Source organism: Ictidomys tridecemlineatus, chromosome 12 (genome assembly GCF_052094955.1).
Source record: "Ictidomys tridecemlineatus isolate mIctTri1 chromosome 12, mIctTri1.hap1, whole genome shotgun sequence".
Lineage (NCBI taxonomy): Eukaryota > Metazoa > Chordata > Mammalia > Rodentia > Sciuridae > Ictidomys > Ictidomys tridecemlineatus.
The window spans coordinates 101,375,939-101,390,263 of record NC_135488.1 but is presented as its reverse complement, the minus strand read 5'-3'; the positions used below and the strand labels follow the sequence as shown (position 1 = coordinate 101,390,263).

The following is a 14,325-nucleotide window of genomic DNA, read 5'->3' as shown; positions in this document are numbered from 1 at the left end:
TCACTGGGTATCTTACATTTTAATTCAATTCTGATACTATCTACTCAAAATAGTGTCCAATCCTATAGTTCTGCTAATTCAGACACCAACTACAAGTATAGGTGGTTCCCTGTGCTTCCGACGGACCTGCTAAATCCCACAAACTCTTCCTCAGGTTTGATAACTTGCAAGTTATCACTGTATGGGGGAAAATCACAAAACTATGATTACCCACTAGCCCAAAATTACTAAGAAGCCTACATACTCCTTTTCCTTTTTTTTTTCCCCCCTGTGGTGCTGGGGATTGAACCCAGAGCCTTGTATATGTGAGGCCAGCACTCTATCAACTGAGCTACATCTCTAGCCCTCCCCTTTCTCCATATGGAAGAGGGAGAATAAGTAATGTTAGGAGGACAGTAAATGAGTTTTAGGGAACTTAATGGGCTTAGAAAACATACAATGCCCTGGAACAAAATCTGTTTAGTCTGTAGAATGGAAAATTAATTGTCCACGGGACTAAAATAAAGGACAATGCTGTGTGACAAAAGTCATTCTTTTTTCCTGTGATGTGAGTTTTGTTAATGAAAACTCAAAAGAGATAGATATAATTGTTTTTTCTTTGGAAGACCTGGACTTTAGGCAGGTAAGGGACCTTTGCAGAAAGTCTCCATGCACACTGGGACATGCAGAACCAAGGGATGGACAAAGGGACCAGGATTCTGAGGTAGTTTCTAACACTGTCATCATGACAAAGCACTAGTGTTCAGGGTATTTTCCCAATTCATATTCAGGTTTTTGGATATGTACCTAGGAATGGAAATTGCTGGATAACAAGGTGATTTATTTATTTATTTTTTGTGGTACTGGGGATTAAATTCATGGCTTTGTATGAATCATAATGTACTTCTGTTTAACTTTTTGAGAAATTATCAAACATTTTCCCATAGAGTGTGTAACATTTTATATTCTCACCTGTAACACAAGAAGATTCCAATTTTTCTACATTCTTGCCAACACTTGTTTATCTTTTTGATGACTGTGTATTTTAATCACATAAATTCACTGCAGTTTATAGTTTCAGTTCTTATTTAATTGGACATTTGATTGATTGCCTACATTTTCCCTCTGTAATTATAAATATGGCTCACTGTTGTGAAATAGGAAAAAAAACCCAACACTTTGGTTTTTCCTGTTTCTCACTCAACAATTAATACCTTTGACACAGATATATGGGGTTTTTCCCCCCATACAACAAACAATCACTTCTATAGCAGATTCTGTAACAGACATATGCTGGGTGTCTTCTAATTCCATTCTAATATTTCTACCTGAAGACAATGTCAGATCCCAGGTTTAGGACCCAGTCCTATAAGACTGTCTCTAACTTCCAATGTCAATCACAAGCCCCAAGTTGTTTTACCTGTGCATATGACCAACTGCCTATAAAACGGGATTCTCAAGGCCCCTTCCTTGGAAGCTTCAATTTATTTGCTAGAGTAGCTCACACATCTCAGGGAAATCCTTACTTTTACTGGCTTATGAGTAAAGGATATAATGAAGAATATAAATGAACAGATGGAAGAGGTGCATAGGGCAAGGTATCTGGGAAGGGACACAGAGATTCAGTGCCCTCTTTGGACACGCCACCCTTAGGAACCTCCACAGGTTCAGAAGCTCCCTGAACCCGGTCCCTTCAGGATTGTATAGAAGTTTTATTACATAGGCATGATTGATTGCATCTACTGGCCACTGGTGATCAGTTTAACTTTGAGCTCCTCACATCCTGAAGATTGTGGGGAGCAGAAAGACTTAACCTCTCCCCCCTTTTTTTGGCACTAGGGATGGAACCCAGGGGCGCTTTTCCAGAGTTTTATTTTTTGAGACACAGTTTCATTAAGTTAGTTGTCCGGTCTGGCCTTGAACTTGGGATCCTACCTCAATCTCCTGAGTCTCCAGGATTGCAAGTGTGAGCCACCATGTCTGGCTGAATATCCTAATTCCTTAAATTATGCCTTGTTTTTTCTGGTGACCAGCTCCTACTGTGAAGCTACCTAACACTCCTCAGCCACCAATATTTTCATTAGCAAATAAGACACACATTTCACAATATCACAGATTCTTCATAAATTTTTGCAGCAAAGATTTTTTTTTCTTTCAGATTTTTTCCTGAAAGTATATTCTTCCAGAGTGGGATTACTAGGTCAATGAGCATGAATAATTTTATAGCAATTGTGGGTGCCAGCAGTATGTTGCTTTACTCTCTCATAGTTCAACTGATTTCAACAAAAGTTTACTGAGGGCTTATTGAGTAGATTCAGGAGTGTACACATGAGGATTTTTTTTCTTTTTAAGAGTTTGTTTTGAGAGTCCTAAGACTCTTTTCTTTAATTTTTTTTTTAGTTTTTTAGATGGACACAATATCTTTATGTTACATTTATGTGATGTGAGGATCGAACTGATTGTCTTGTGCATGCTAGGTGAGCACTCTATCATTAAGCCACAACCCCAGCCCCACATGTGGATTTCACCCTTAAGGTACTTACATTCCAGTAAGCCAGATGAGAAAATAGATAATTTTAAAATTTATAAATCTGCTGTGGAAATACAGAATAATGAAATTGACTCTAGTGGGGAGAGGTAGATGTGGGCTGGAAACTAGGACATAGATTTCTTAAGAAATGAAACTGAGCTGGGCATGGTGGTACATGCCTATAATCCCAGCTATTCTGGAGGCAGGCAGATCTCAGATTGAGGTCAGCCATGGCAAATTAACCAGACTCAGCTTCAAAAAAAAAAAAAAAAGGTTGGCAGGTTCAGTTCCTATGCCCCCACCCCCCAACAAATCTGGAAGGTTGAGGAGTTCATTGAGCATGAACAAATGAATAGAAGGTTTGCATATTTAGTTAGAGTAGCTTGGGGATTTATGAATAATCCAATATTCCTGGGAGATCAAGTGTGTGTATGTGTAGAGGTCAGAGGGAACAATAAGTACAATGGTAATTCCCAGCAATCAAGGGAAGAGAAAGTTTCAAGGAAATAAGAGTAGGCAGTGAAAACTGAAGAAAAGTCAAAAAAAAAGTTTAGAAGTGTCCACTTGAGGGCTGGGGCTGCAGCTCAGTGGTAGAGTGCTTGCCTCACATATGTGAGGCCCTGGGTTCGGTCCCCACCACCACATAAAAATAAACAAATAAAAATATTGTGTCCATCTATAATGAAAAATATTTTTAAAAAATTGTCCACTTGGCAACAAAGAGGAAGAGCCCAGAAGCAGCCATTTCAATGGATTTGCTGGGGTTGGAAATCAGACTGGAGAAGGTTGAAGAGAGAGTGGAAAGATAGAAGAGATGGCTTATGTTGCCTAAATAAAGCCTTGGACAAGAGTTTTTACTGTTTTAGTTCACTTTTTGAATAATTTTCTGAATCTTTATACAACTCAAATGTAATTTGGTAGTTTCCAAATCTCTTCTTAATGAAGCCTATTTACTGTCTTATCTTTTAGCTTTAGAATTAATTTGAAGTGGCAGATTGTTCACAAAGTCTGTTGCCACGTGACATTGTCATCTATCCATTTCTTGTCCACTGGGCTAGCTTTGTGACTTGTGTTGTGTGTAGAAGGAGACAGAAGCAACATTATGACTTCTGAGCTGAGACTTTCAAAGGCTTCATAACTTCTATTTTATCCCTCCCAGTTTTATGAAGGTCTGATTGACAGATAAAAATTATATACATTTAGGGTGTACATATGAAGTTTTGATATATGTATACATTGTGAAATGATTAGCACACTCAAGATAATTGACATATCCAACAAGACCAACAGAACTGTTTATTTTTTTTTATTTTTTATTGTTTAGAAAGAGTGTGTGAGAGAGAGAATTTTTAAATATTTATTTATTTATTTTTAGTTATCGGCGGGCACAACATCTTTGTTGGTATGTGGTGCTGAGAATCGAACCCTGGCCGCACGCATGCCAGGCGAGCGCGCTACTGCTTGAGCCACATCCCCAGACCAACAACAGAACTGTTTAGCTCAGCTCAACTCAAAGTGATGGCCCATCAGAGGGTTATGAGCAAATAAAATGGTTAATATTCCAGATATTAAATTTTGAGAAATTTGTTCTGTGGCAATAAATATCTCTAAATCTGCCTTTTTTGTTGTTGTTGTTTTTAATGGTACTGGGATTGATCCCAGGGCCTTGTGCATGCTAGGTAAGAACCCTACCTCTGAGTTACATCCCCAGTCACAGCTTATTTTTTAAAATATATTTTTTGGTAGTTTGTGCCTTTTGATATGACATTTTATTATGAAGGGCTAAGTATCATTGGTAAACTTAAAAGCTGTTGATATCTGTACTAGATTATTCATCAAAATATTAAAATCATACTCAGTAGGTTGAGGCAGAAGGATAGCAAGTTCAAGGACAGCCTGGGCAAATAAGTGAGACCCTGTTTCAAAATTTAAAAAAATAAAATAAAATAAAAAAAAGGAGTGGGAGGGCCAGGGTTGTGGCTCATGGTAGAAGACACTAGCATGCATGAGATACTGGGTTCAATCTCTGGCACCACATAAAGATAAAAAAACCAAATAAAATGAAGGTATTGTGTCCATTTACAATTAAAAAAAATATTAAAAGAAAAAAAAAAAGGACTGAGGATGTGGCTTGGTGGTACAGTGCCACTGGATTCAGTCCCTAGTAACACACACACACACACACACACACACACACACACACACACCAAAAAAGAGGAAATTAATTAAAATGAATCCCTGTTGGACCTCGATATCTTTATCTATCTATCTATCTATCTATTTATGGTGCTGGGAATGCTTTACCACCGAACTATACCCCAGTACCCCAGCCCTTCTTACAAGACTAACAGAACTGGCAACAATTCTTTTTTTTTTTTTTTTTTTTTTTTTGAGACAAGGTGTCATTAAGTTGCTTAGGGTCTTGCTAAATTGCTTAGGCAAGACCCTAAGCAACTTAATGACAACTTGCCATCCTCCTGTCTCAGCTTCTTGAATGCCTGGGATTACAATGTTGTGCCATCATGTCTGGTATGACCTCAAAGTCTTTATTTAAGATTTCTTTTCACAATCATATGTTGTTTCTGTCTTTAAATCAATTCTCTTTTCAAGACAAAGTATTTCCCACTTTAAGAATAAATTTAAAAAGGGTGGGGGATGGAAGGGAGAATCTATGAAGAGCCAGGGCACTGGATGATACTGGTTATTTATTGAATTTAGTAGTAAGTTACTGTCTGGGATCATGTCTTATTCAACATTGTATCTTCATGGACCATCAGTATTTGTTGTTGGTTAGTGTTCAACAAGGATACATGAGGTGATAATAAAGTTGTTACTTTTTTGCATTGTTTCATATTTCTAAGATTTGTTTCTCCTGCTCTAGGTTTTCCAAAAGTCTTACAGGAAAATGGATCATGGAAACATTTCCTACTCTCTTGCTCCACTTAAGATATTTTTCTTCTAGTGACTTTAATGAAGATAAAAATGACTATTAATGAAGATATAAATGAATCCCATTAAAAAATGAGGCCCCTTGTATAGTTGTATGCCATTTGTTCAAATTGAAGTAAACAAAAGAAAAGAATACTGGTTACATTTGACTATATATGCAGACCTGTCATTAGATGATACTAACATTTGCAAACAGTAATGAGGAGAAAGGCATGACAGGGGTGACGCCACTATGGCTATATCTCGAATGATTTTGTATTTGGATTGGAGTTCTGCTTCCATTCTAGTGCAGTAACAATGGGGGAGAAGGATGTGTGTGGGGGAGAGGTATCAATTCTTTCTTTGTTCATAACACACAGAAGATGGATCACTTAGAACTTCAAGAATGTTGAAAATAAGACTTTGGCCTGTATAAAACTTTGCCTGATAATGCTCCTTTTATTTAACGCTATCCTGATGAGTAATGGTTATAAGAAAAAATTACTTACCTTTGAATCGAGAATGGCAAGTATGTAGTTTGTCTAAAGAAATGATTATATAATTTCACTCTTACCTTTGTATCACACTGGGACCTTGGCTCCCTCTTTTTACATTTCCTCTTTTGTGAATGACTACTTAACACTAGGCTTAGTGTTCAAAGGCTGAGAGCACAAAAATGGTCCTAACACCATTGGGAAGCTTGAGGGCATGAAGAGATATCACAGAAGAGATATCATTCTTCTCCAATGACATGGAAAATAGAAGACACTAGTTTATGCTGAATCTCAGGATGTTGCACAGACTTTTATCTATGATAAAGAGTATGATTTATGACCTACTCTATTTAGAGGATTATTATTGAAAAATGTAAAATACAGCAAGAAACAGATAAAATCCCATTTGAGAAGGTTTACTATCATAGCCAGGAAATTCAAATTTTTTAAAAAAACAATACAAAAAAAAAAAAGAAACAATACACAACTTAATGACGGTCCAGCTCTTTCCTAGTGCTCTGATTAAAAACTGACTTATGGAGACCCAGGGATGTAGCTCAAGGGTAGAGCACTTGCCTAGCATGTATGAGATCTGAGTTCAACCCCCCAGTATCACAAAACAAGATGTGATTTTTTAAATTAAAAAAATTTCTTTTAAACCTATTATTATTATTTGCAGTACTGGGGATGGGACATAGGGCTCTCTATTACTGAGATACTCTCCCAGTCCTTTTGCCCTTTTTAGTTTTCTTTTGAGACAGGGCCTTACTAAGCTGCCCAGGCTGACCTCGAACTTTTGATCCTTCTGCCTCAGTCTTTTGAGTTGCTGGGATTATAGGCATATGCCGCCATGCCTAGTATATGATGTGATTTTTTTTTTGATATCTTATCATGGTAACTTGTAGAAAAGGTGCAGTGAAAAAAAACATTCAACTAAAAATTGGAGGTGTATTTTCAACAAATTGGGTGGCTTTTGAGCAAAATATAACTTTTTTTGTTGTTCCATTTTGTGTAATTGGAACAACCATTTGTTCCACTGGTTTGCAGCTGCTAAGGTGTTCTAGTGATGTTACACTGAGAACTGTAGAACTTATAAGGCATTATTTTATTATTATGCTTAGTTTTTGGTTGGGTGCAGTGGCTCACATCTATAATTGTAGAAACTCATGAGGCTGAGGCAGGAGGATTTTAAATTTGAGGATAGCCTGGGCAATTTAGCAAGATCCTGTTTCAAAATAAAAAATAAAAAGGGCTGGGGAGGTATCCCTGTATTACAGTGCCTCTGAATTCAATACCTAATTTTGCAGGAAAAAAAATTATCTTTTCCCAGATGAGCTGACTTAATCTTAGAAAAGTTAAACAATATATAATTTCACTGAATTTCAGAGATGAATAGGAACTTAAAGATGTAGTCTAATGCTCTCCTTTAAAAAAGAAAAAAAAAAAAAGAACTGGGTCTAAGTGCAGTGAATTGGGATCACACAGCCAGTAAGATGTATAAACAAAGCTCTATGGTATGTGTCAGTTTAGAAATTTTCAGATGGATTTATAAGTTGATTCAAGCTTCTTACATCCTTCTGTAGAGGAGACATAGTGTTTTTGTAAAGTTTTCAAAAAATTACTTTTGAAAAAAACAGAAGTAAAATTTCTCCCTCCCTCCCTCCCTCCCTCCCTCCCTCCCTCCCTCCCTCCCTTCCTTCCTTCCTTCCTTCCTTCCTTCCTTCCTTCCTTCCTTCCTTCCTTCCTTCCTTCCTTCCTTCCTTCCCAGATTGGCCCTGAACTCCTGGGCCCAAGTGATTCTGCTGTCTCAGCCTCCTGAGTAGCTGGGACTCCAGGTGCATGCCACCACACTCAACTCTGAATAAAAAAGGCTTAAAATTAAAAAACTCATTTTGAGTTTATTTATGTCTGATCAATGAGTGTATAAACCATTGATAAATTATTAATATTATTAATATATAACATAATAAATAATTTCATTATTACTACTAATACATATATTATTTATATATAACATGATAAACATAATATTTAAAAATATACTGTGTACTAATATGTATTATAAATATATTCATAATATAATTCCATAGTTAACTAAAGTATCTTTTTAAATCTCTGGGTTGTGGCCCAGAGGCAGAGCATTCACCTAGCATGTGCGAGGCCCTGGGTTTGATCCTCAGCACCACATAAAAATAAATAAATAAAATAAAGGTATTGTGTCCAACTACAACTAAAACATAAATATTAAAAAGAGAATGAAGTTTATGTTTTATATGGGTTAGCAGAGGAGTATATTAAAAATCATTTGGAGGGGCTAGGGTTATAGCTCAGTGGTAGAGTGCTTGCCTCACACACGTGAAGCACTGGGTTCGATCCTCAGCACCATATAAAAATAAATAAAATAAATAAAGATATTGTGTCTATCTTTTAAAAAAATCATTTGGTAGTAAGAATTTTTATCATATTTATAATTAGAAGAAATACATTACAAAGGAAATCTGATGGTGATTATGGACAGTAGAGCATTACTTGGGACAATGGCATCAGTCTGATTCATAATTTGCCCAAAGCTCTGAACTTAGCACATGAACTTAAGAGGCATGTCAGTTCAGTTTTCTTATTAGTACCCAGAAGGGATTTAAATACAGTACTTAACTAAGGGAAATAAATACTTTTAGTCCCAAGGAGGCAGTTCCATGGTTTTTCTTTTCATTAGAGCCAATTTCCAATTTAACTTAAAGGTAGACTCATTTCTGATATCCTTTTCAAAACTGGTACTACACACACATCAAAGAGATTTTTATTCATTTATATTCAATGAAATGTATTGACCTTGTATAATTTTCTTAAAGGAAATTTCGTTATAGAAGATATAGTTCATCTGTTTGAGGGTGAGTGGGAAGGGACATTAAGGTTCATTGATTATCTTGTACTAGGTATAACAGATGCTTTATATCTATTACCTCATAAGAATCTTTATTTATTTTTATTTTTTTGTAATGGGATTGAACTGAAGGACACTTGACCACTGAGTTACATTCCCAGTCCTTTATTTTTTGAGACAGGGTCTCGCTGAATGGCCAAGGCTGGCCTTGAACTTGTGATCTTTCTGCCTCAGCCTCCCAAGTCGCTGGAGTTACAGGCTGTGCCACCATGACCCTCCCGGCCCTTACAAGAATCTTATGCTTTAGGAGGGGAGATAAGGCACAGGCAGAAATAATATTGTGTTGGTTATATTTTGGGTCCCCAATAAGTGTTTTATTTGTTGAAGGAATGAATGTAAGGAACATAAAAAGAGATACCAAAATAATTGCTGTTTCAGAGTCCCAGTGAGATTGGGAGACTACCCTGTTTGAGACTCCCATTTCATGTCAGATTTTCCAAGCTAAGTGATTCTGGGCAGGTGATGTAAGTGCTGCCTTGACTAGGGTACAATATATGCATGGCAGAGGTGCTAGGATTGAATCCAGGGCCTCAGGCATGCTAGTCAACAACTCCTACATTCAGCAACACCTCACACTCCTGTAATCTGAATTTTAATTTCCTAATTTGCAAAATGGAGAAAGTACTTCCCACTTCACAGTGTTGTTAAGGGATCAGTGATTATATATGTCAAATCCTCCGCATATAAGGCACTCAATAAAAGTAGCAACAATTACTACAATTTACTATTTAAAAATTTACTTTTATTAGAGACACACTAGTCATTGATCTCGTGTTCTTCCTACAATTAACTGGGCTCCAGTTTTCTAAAAACACTTCTTGCAAACGCATGTCAAATCCCGTTGAGACTGTTAACACTGATTTTATCTGGGTGGAAAACAATAGCAATCTGAATTAACAGTTAGATCAAGCGGAAGCAACTCTGATAAAACGAGTTTTCAAGTCCTTTTACAGACCGTAACTCAGGCTTCCCTACATCATTTCGTGTTCATTGAGCTTCTACTGCACGCAGCGCATCATAACAGGAGATGTGATGGAAGTGAGCTTTGGCACCGACCTTTCTTTGCTCTTCAGCGCAGCGAGCGAACAACACCCTCTTTCCTCCACTGGCTCGCAAGCACTTCCCCTTCCCCTAGGACTAAGAGGGTTTCCCAGATATCCACCCAGGTGCGCACCCAAAATACGCGCGCCTCCAGAAGTGACAAGAACAAGGTCCGCTGGGAAGTTGCCCTTTCACCTCCCCTCCTGATTTACCTCAGCTCACCAATTTTGACGCTAGCAAATGAAACGACGAGGAGAGCTGGGAGGCGGGACTTAGTGTTGCCTGATCGACACTGATTGGGCCGAGACGGCGTTATGGGGCGGGCCACGCGAGCGGGCAGCGCCCCTTCTCCGGTGGGCGGGGAGAAGCAAGGGCCGCGCGTGCGTATTAGGGCGGCGGAAGTGGCCGAGGCGGCTACGCGTGCGCGGGGGGCGGAGCGCGGCTCTTCTACCTTCTTTCCCAGCCCAGTCTTTCCCAGTTCTGCCCAGCCGCTTTGGTGCTAGTGTTTCACCGTCTTGTCGCGGAGAGTCGCTGCGCTGGGTTTTCGGGTCGCCATGGCTGGCTACGAATACGTGAGCCCGGAGCAGCTGGCTGGCTTTGATAAATACAAGGTAGCGTGGGCCGGCGGACGCCCCTCTCCCTCGCTGTGGCCGCGCCCAGGCAGCTGAGGGGCTGGCGAGGTCCGTGTCACCTTGTGCCGCGTGGCTCGGGGCGCGCTGGCGGGCGTTACTGCGGGGTCCTGCGAGTCCCGGCGCCGGGGTCGGGGTGCGTGGGAGCACCTTAAGCTCGCTGCCCTGACACGGCGCCCTCCCCGGAGATTTTCTTTTCCTTAAAAGAGCGCTCAACTGTAGTGGAGCGACAGTTATCTTATCTCTTTTTAGTAATAATAATTATGACATTATTATTTTAAGCCCCCAGAAAGGATTCTGTTTCCTTCTGTGTTGGAATTGTCTTCGTTTGAATGAACTTTCTACCTGCCTTTCTTGCATACAACTTCAGAGATGGAGATGATCATCTCTCGGATGAGGCCCCGGGAGGGGGAGTGACTTACCGAGGCCTTACTGTGGGTGCATTCCACTTCTGCTCCCAGGAAAGAGGCTTCCTCAGTGGTGGCTTGTGGCGGTGGGGCTGCCAGATGAAATAGATGTGCACAGGAAGGATTGTATAGTGGGAAGAACGCTGCTTTCGAATACATGTAAACCTGAAGTCAAAATGTCTTTATTTGGTCCTGGTCAAGTCATTTTAACCCCACTCAGCCCTCTCTTTTTTGCTAGTAAACAGGGAATAATAGTTCCTACTCTGCAAAGTGATTATAAGGATTTGAGAAGTGCCTGGCACATAATGAGCGCCTAGTAAATTCTGGCTGTTAAGCTTTTTTCGAAATCTAGTTCCTCTGCATCAATAATGAATGACTTTGCTAACCTTTTGCCCAAACCTGGAATAAGAGTTTTAACCTTTCATCCTTGTTACATGTTTATCGTCACAGCTTTAAATGTTACTTCCTCAGATAAGCCTTCCCGAAGCGCCCCTTTTCTCCTTGAATGTTCTGTTTTGGAATTACTCTTTAGTGTGTCTCTTCATTAGAATGTAATGCCCGAGTAATGAGACTTATTTTGTGGACCACCATGGCCTGAGCACAGTGCTACTCGAGTACTAGGCACCTAATAAATAAACATCTGTGGAACGGATGGATTACTGGAAAAATTATGATGGATTTTGTTTAACTGGGATAGAAAAAACTGTAAAGGGCTGTAGAAAGCCATCCAGTTAATTTTTCTTTGCTTTTGAGCAATATTGTGCTACACCATTTTGAACTGAGGTGATGACTTGTCTTAAAATTTTATGTGGGAAGAGGTTCCAGAGCTGCCTTGGTAACTCAGGGCAGGGTTTTACAACTTTCATTTCAGAAGACTATTTAACCTAGATATCTCTGTTTTGCTTTAAGCTCTACCCCCTTTTTGTTATCTGCTCTGCATTGTAAATATTGACATGTAAAATATTTTTTTCCTTACTAGGGTCTGACTTTCAGAATAATAAAGATAGCTGTTTTATTTGGAACACTGTCTAAGAGGGAATTTCCCTTTTCCTTTCTTATAAGCAGTCTTCTCTAGATATATTTTTTCAGCTAGACAGATGCCCTAATTTACCAGTGTAAGTTTTTTGTTCCTATCTCTTTCCCTGTTCTCATATTTTACTCAGTTCCTGTGTCTGACAGCAGATTTCCTATGTCCCAGAAAACAAAGGTCAATTTAGCAAGTGTCCAATGTTCACTAAAATACAATTTATGGATGTTATTTTAGTTACAGTGAGGCTTCCTTGGAAAAAAAAGAGCACAAATTTATAACCTAAACATTCTTCTAGTAAAGGGTTTTGTACTCAGTACTATATTTATATTAAAAATATGAATCCAAGGGTGTCCAAAGGAAGAATATGTGTGGTCAGTTTTGCTGGAATGTGAATTGCACACAGAGATCTTTTCTTTCTGTTATTGCATTCCATTGTGTGGTCTTCAGATAGTAAGTGCTTTATAAGCTCGTTGAATTAAAACATTCTTTTCCCCACCACAAGTGTAAAGAGTCAAAACACTCAAAAGAGATTTTAATTCCCTGGTGTGACCCTTCATAATAAAGCAAAGAGATGTAGAGAAAAATTAATACTATAAAAGCAGCTGTGGAAAAATTACTTTTGAACCAGTTTAATTTCTTTATCTTTCCTAGAGGTACACCTGAGAGCTACAGTTGGAAAGCTGGCAGTTACATTGAATAGCTACTGAAAGGAATGCACACACAGGAGGGTAATTAGGTTTCCCTAGTAAGAAACTGCAAGGTAATTGATTTTTAGTACAGAAGAAAGCATGGCATGGATTCTATGTTATATCCCTCTTAACATTTGTATTCTCCATTGTGGTACTTAATACAATTCTGTTAAAAAGACTGAATCATTAGTTAATTGTCTGCTTTCTCTTTTAGAATATGAGCTCTAGGAGGGCAGGCTGATAGTTGCCTTGTTCAGAATAATCAAGGTCTAAGCCCAGTAATGTGAACAGAAGAGGTACTTAATAAATATTGAAGGAATGAAAATGGAAAAGAATACCATTTTGGAAGTATGTAAAAGGAGCTGTACAGCTGGATATTAAAAGGATACTCTTGCATTTTGACAGTGAAGATGTCAGCCACATCTACCAGTGTTCTTTGTTGCTTAATAATGTAACTTCAGATAATCATGCTCATCATGATACCTACCATGCCTCCCCTCCCCCATCTTTTCTTTTGGATGGGTCTTTGTAGTTGAGGGATTTTTCCCACTTATTTTAAGGGTGAAATTGCTCTTGTGGTTTGCACATTTGATCTAGGGAAGGCATAATTTTGATAGTGTAGCAGCTAGTTTCAAGTTGTATCATTTTGCTTCAGAGAAGAAGTATTTGGTGAAATAACGTTGTTTGGTTTCAAGAATATAATAATGAATTGGTTTCTGCTATTTCAGTAATTTTACTTTGGCTGTCAGTAATCATCTAATTACAGGAATTGTGATAATTGTGAATTTATTAGTATTAAGTTAAGAGATTGTAAAGAGACTCCGCATCTTAATGGCAATGCTGAAGAACCAGAATCCAATCTGGCCTTCAGCCTTCCTTGTTTTTTATTTTGTTTATTCAGCAAGCGTTTATGGAGGGACCACTGTATGAGACATGGCATTGGGGCTGCAAAGTTAAGCTAAACTGAAATTCCTGACTTTAGAGAACCTAATTTGGTGGCATATGGACATGTAAATAAATAGTTATAAATAGTAAGTGCAGTCAGTAAGTGCTGGGTGCTATGGAAGAAGAGAGGATGCAGCTTCCAGGGAGTAGGGATGAGAATGAGGGTGTGTGCTGAGAGAGATTTCTGAGGGGAAGGAGTGGCAGAGCTTAGTATAGAAATTTGAAGGCTAAGTATTACCATGGGAAAGGGAGAAAAGACATCACAGGTGATCAGTGGAGTATAAAGAGATGGCAGGCCTTGAGAGAGTATATTCTGGGAACTACAAGAAATTAGAAAAGGTGTTTAGGCAAAATGGTGGAGTGGCAGAATATAAGACTGAAGAGGAAAGAGGGGTCCTGGCAGAAGTGGATGAGTTTTTTTTAAAATTTGTTCTAATTAGTTGCACATGACAGCAGAATGCATTTCAATTCATAGTACACATATAGAGCACAATTTTTCATGTCTCTGGTTGTATACAAAGTAGAGTCACACTATTCATGTCTTTATACATTTACTTAGGGTAATGATGGCCATCTCATTCCACCATCTATCTTTAAAAGAAAATTTATTTATTTTTGCATTACAATTCTTAGCCACCATCTTTCTTATCCCCATGCCCCCTCACTTCCCCTCCCTCCCCTTTGCCCTATCTAAAGTTTCTCCCTCCCA

At 38.6% G+C, this 14,325-nt stretch overlaps 1 protein-coding gene and 1 long non-coding RNA gene across 2 annotated transcripts in view; one reads left to right on the top strand and one right to left on the bottom strand.

The window, feature by feature from the left end:
- Window positions 1-9,595: 9,595 nt before the first annotated feature.
- Window positions 9,596-10,123, bottom strand: LOC144369615 (uncharacterized). Its single transcript, XR_013429406.1, has 2 exons — window positions 9,831-10,123; window positions 9,596-9,741 (listed from the first exon to the last, which is right to left on the bottom strand). It is a non-coding gene; the product is annotated as an uncharacterized LOC144369615 (long non-coding RNA).
- Window positions 10,124-10,390: 267 nt separating this feature from the next.
- Window positions 10,391-14,325, top strand: part of Selenoi (selenoprotein I) — a 50,862-nt gene continuing 46,927 nt past the window's right edge. Inside the window, exon 1 of the mRNA XM_005322565.5 lies at window positions 10,391-10,527. Within this exon, the coding sequence (XP_005322622.2) occupies window positions 10,471-10,527 (57 nt within the window). The 5' untranslated portion in view covers window positions 10,391-10,470. The remainder of the gene's footprint in view (window positions 10,528-14,325) is intronic.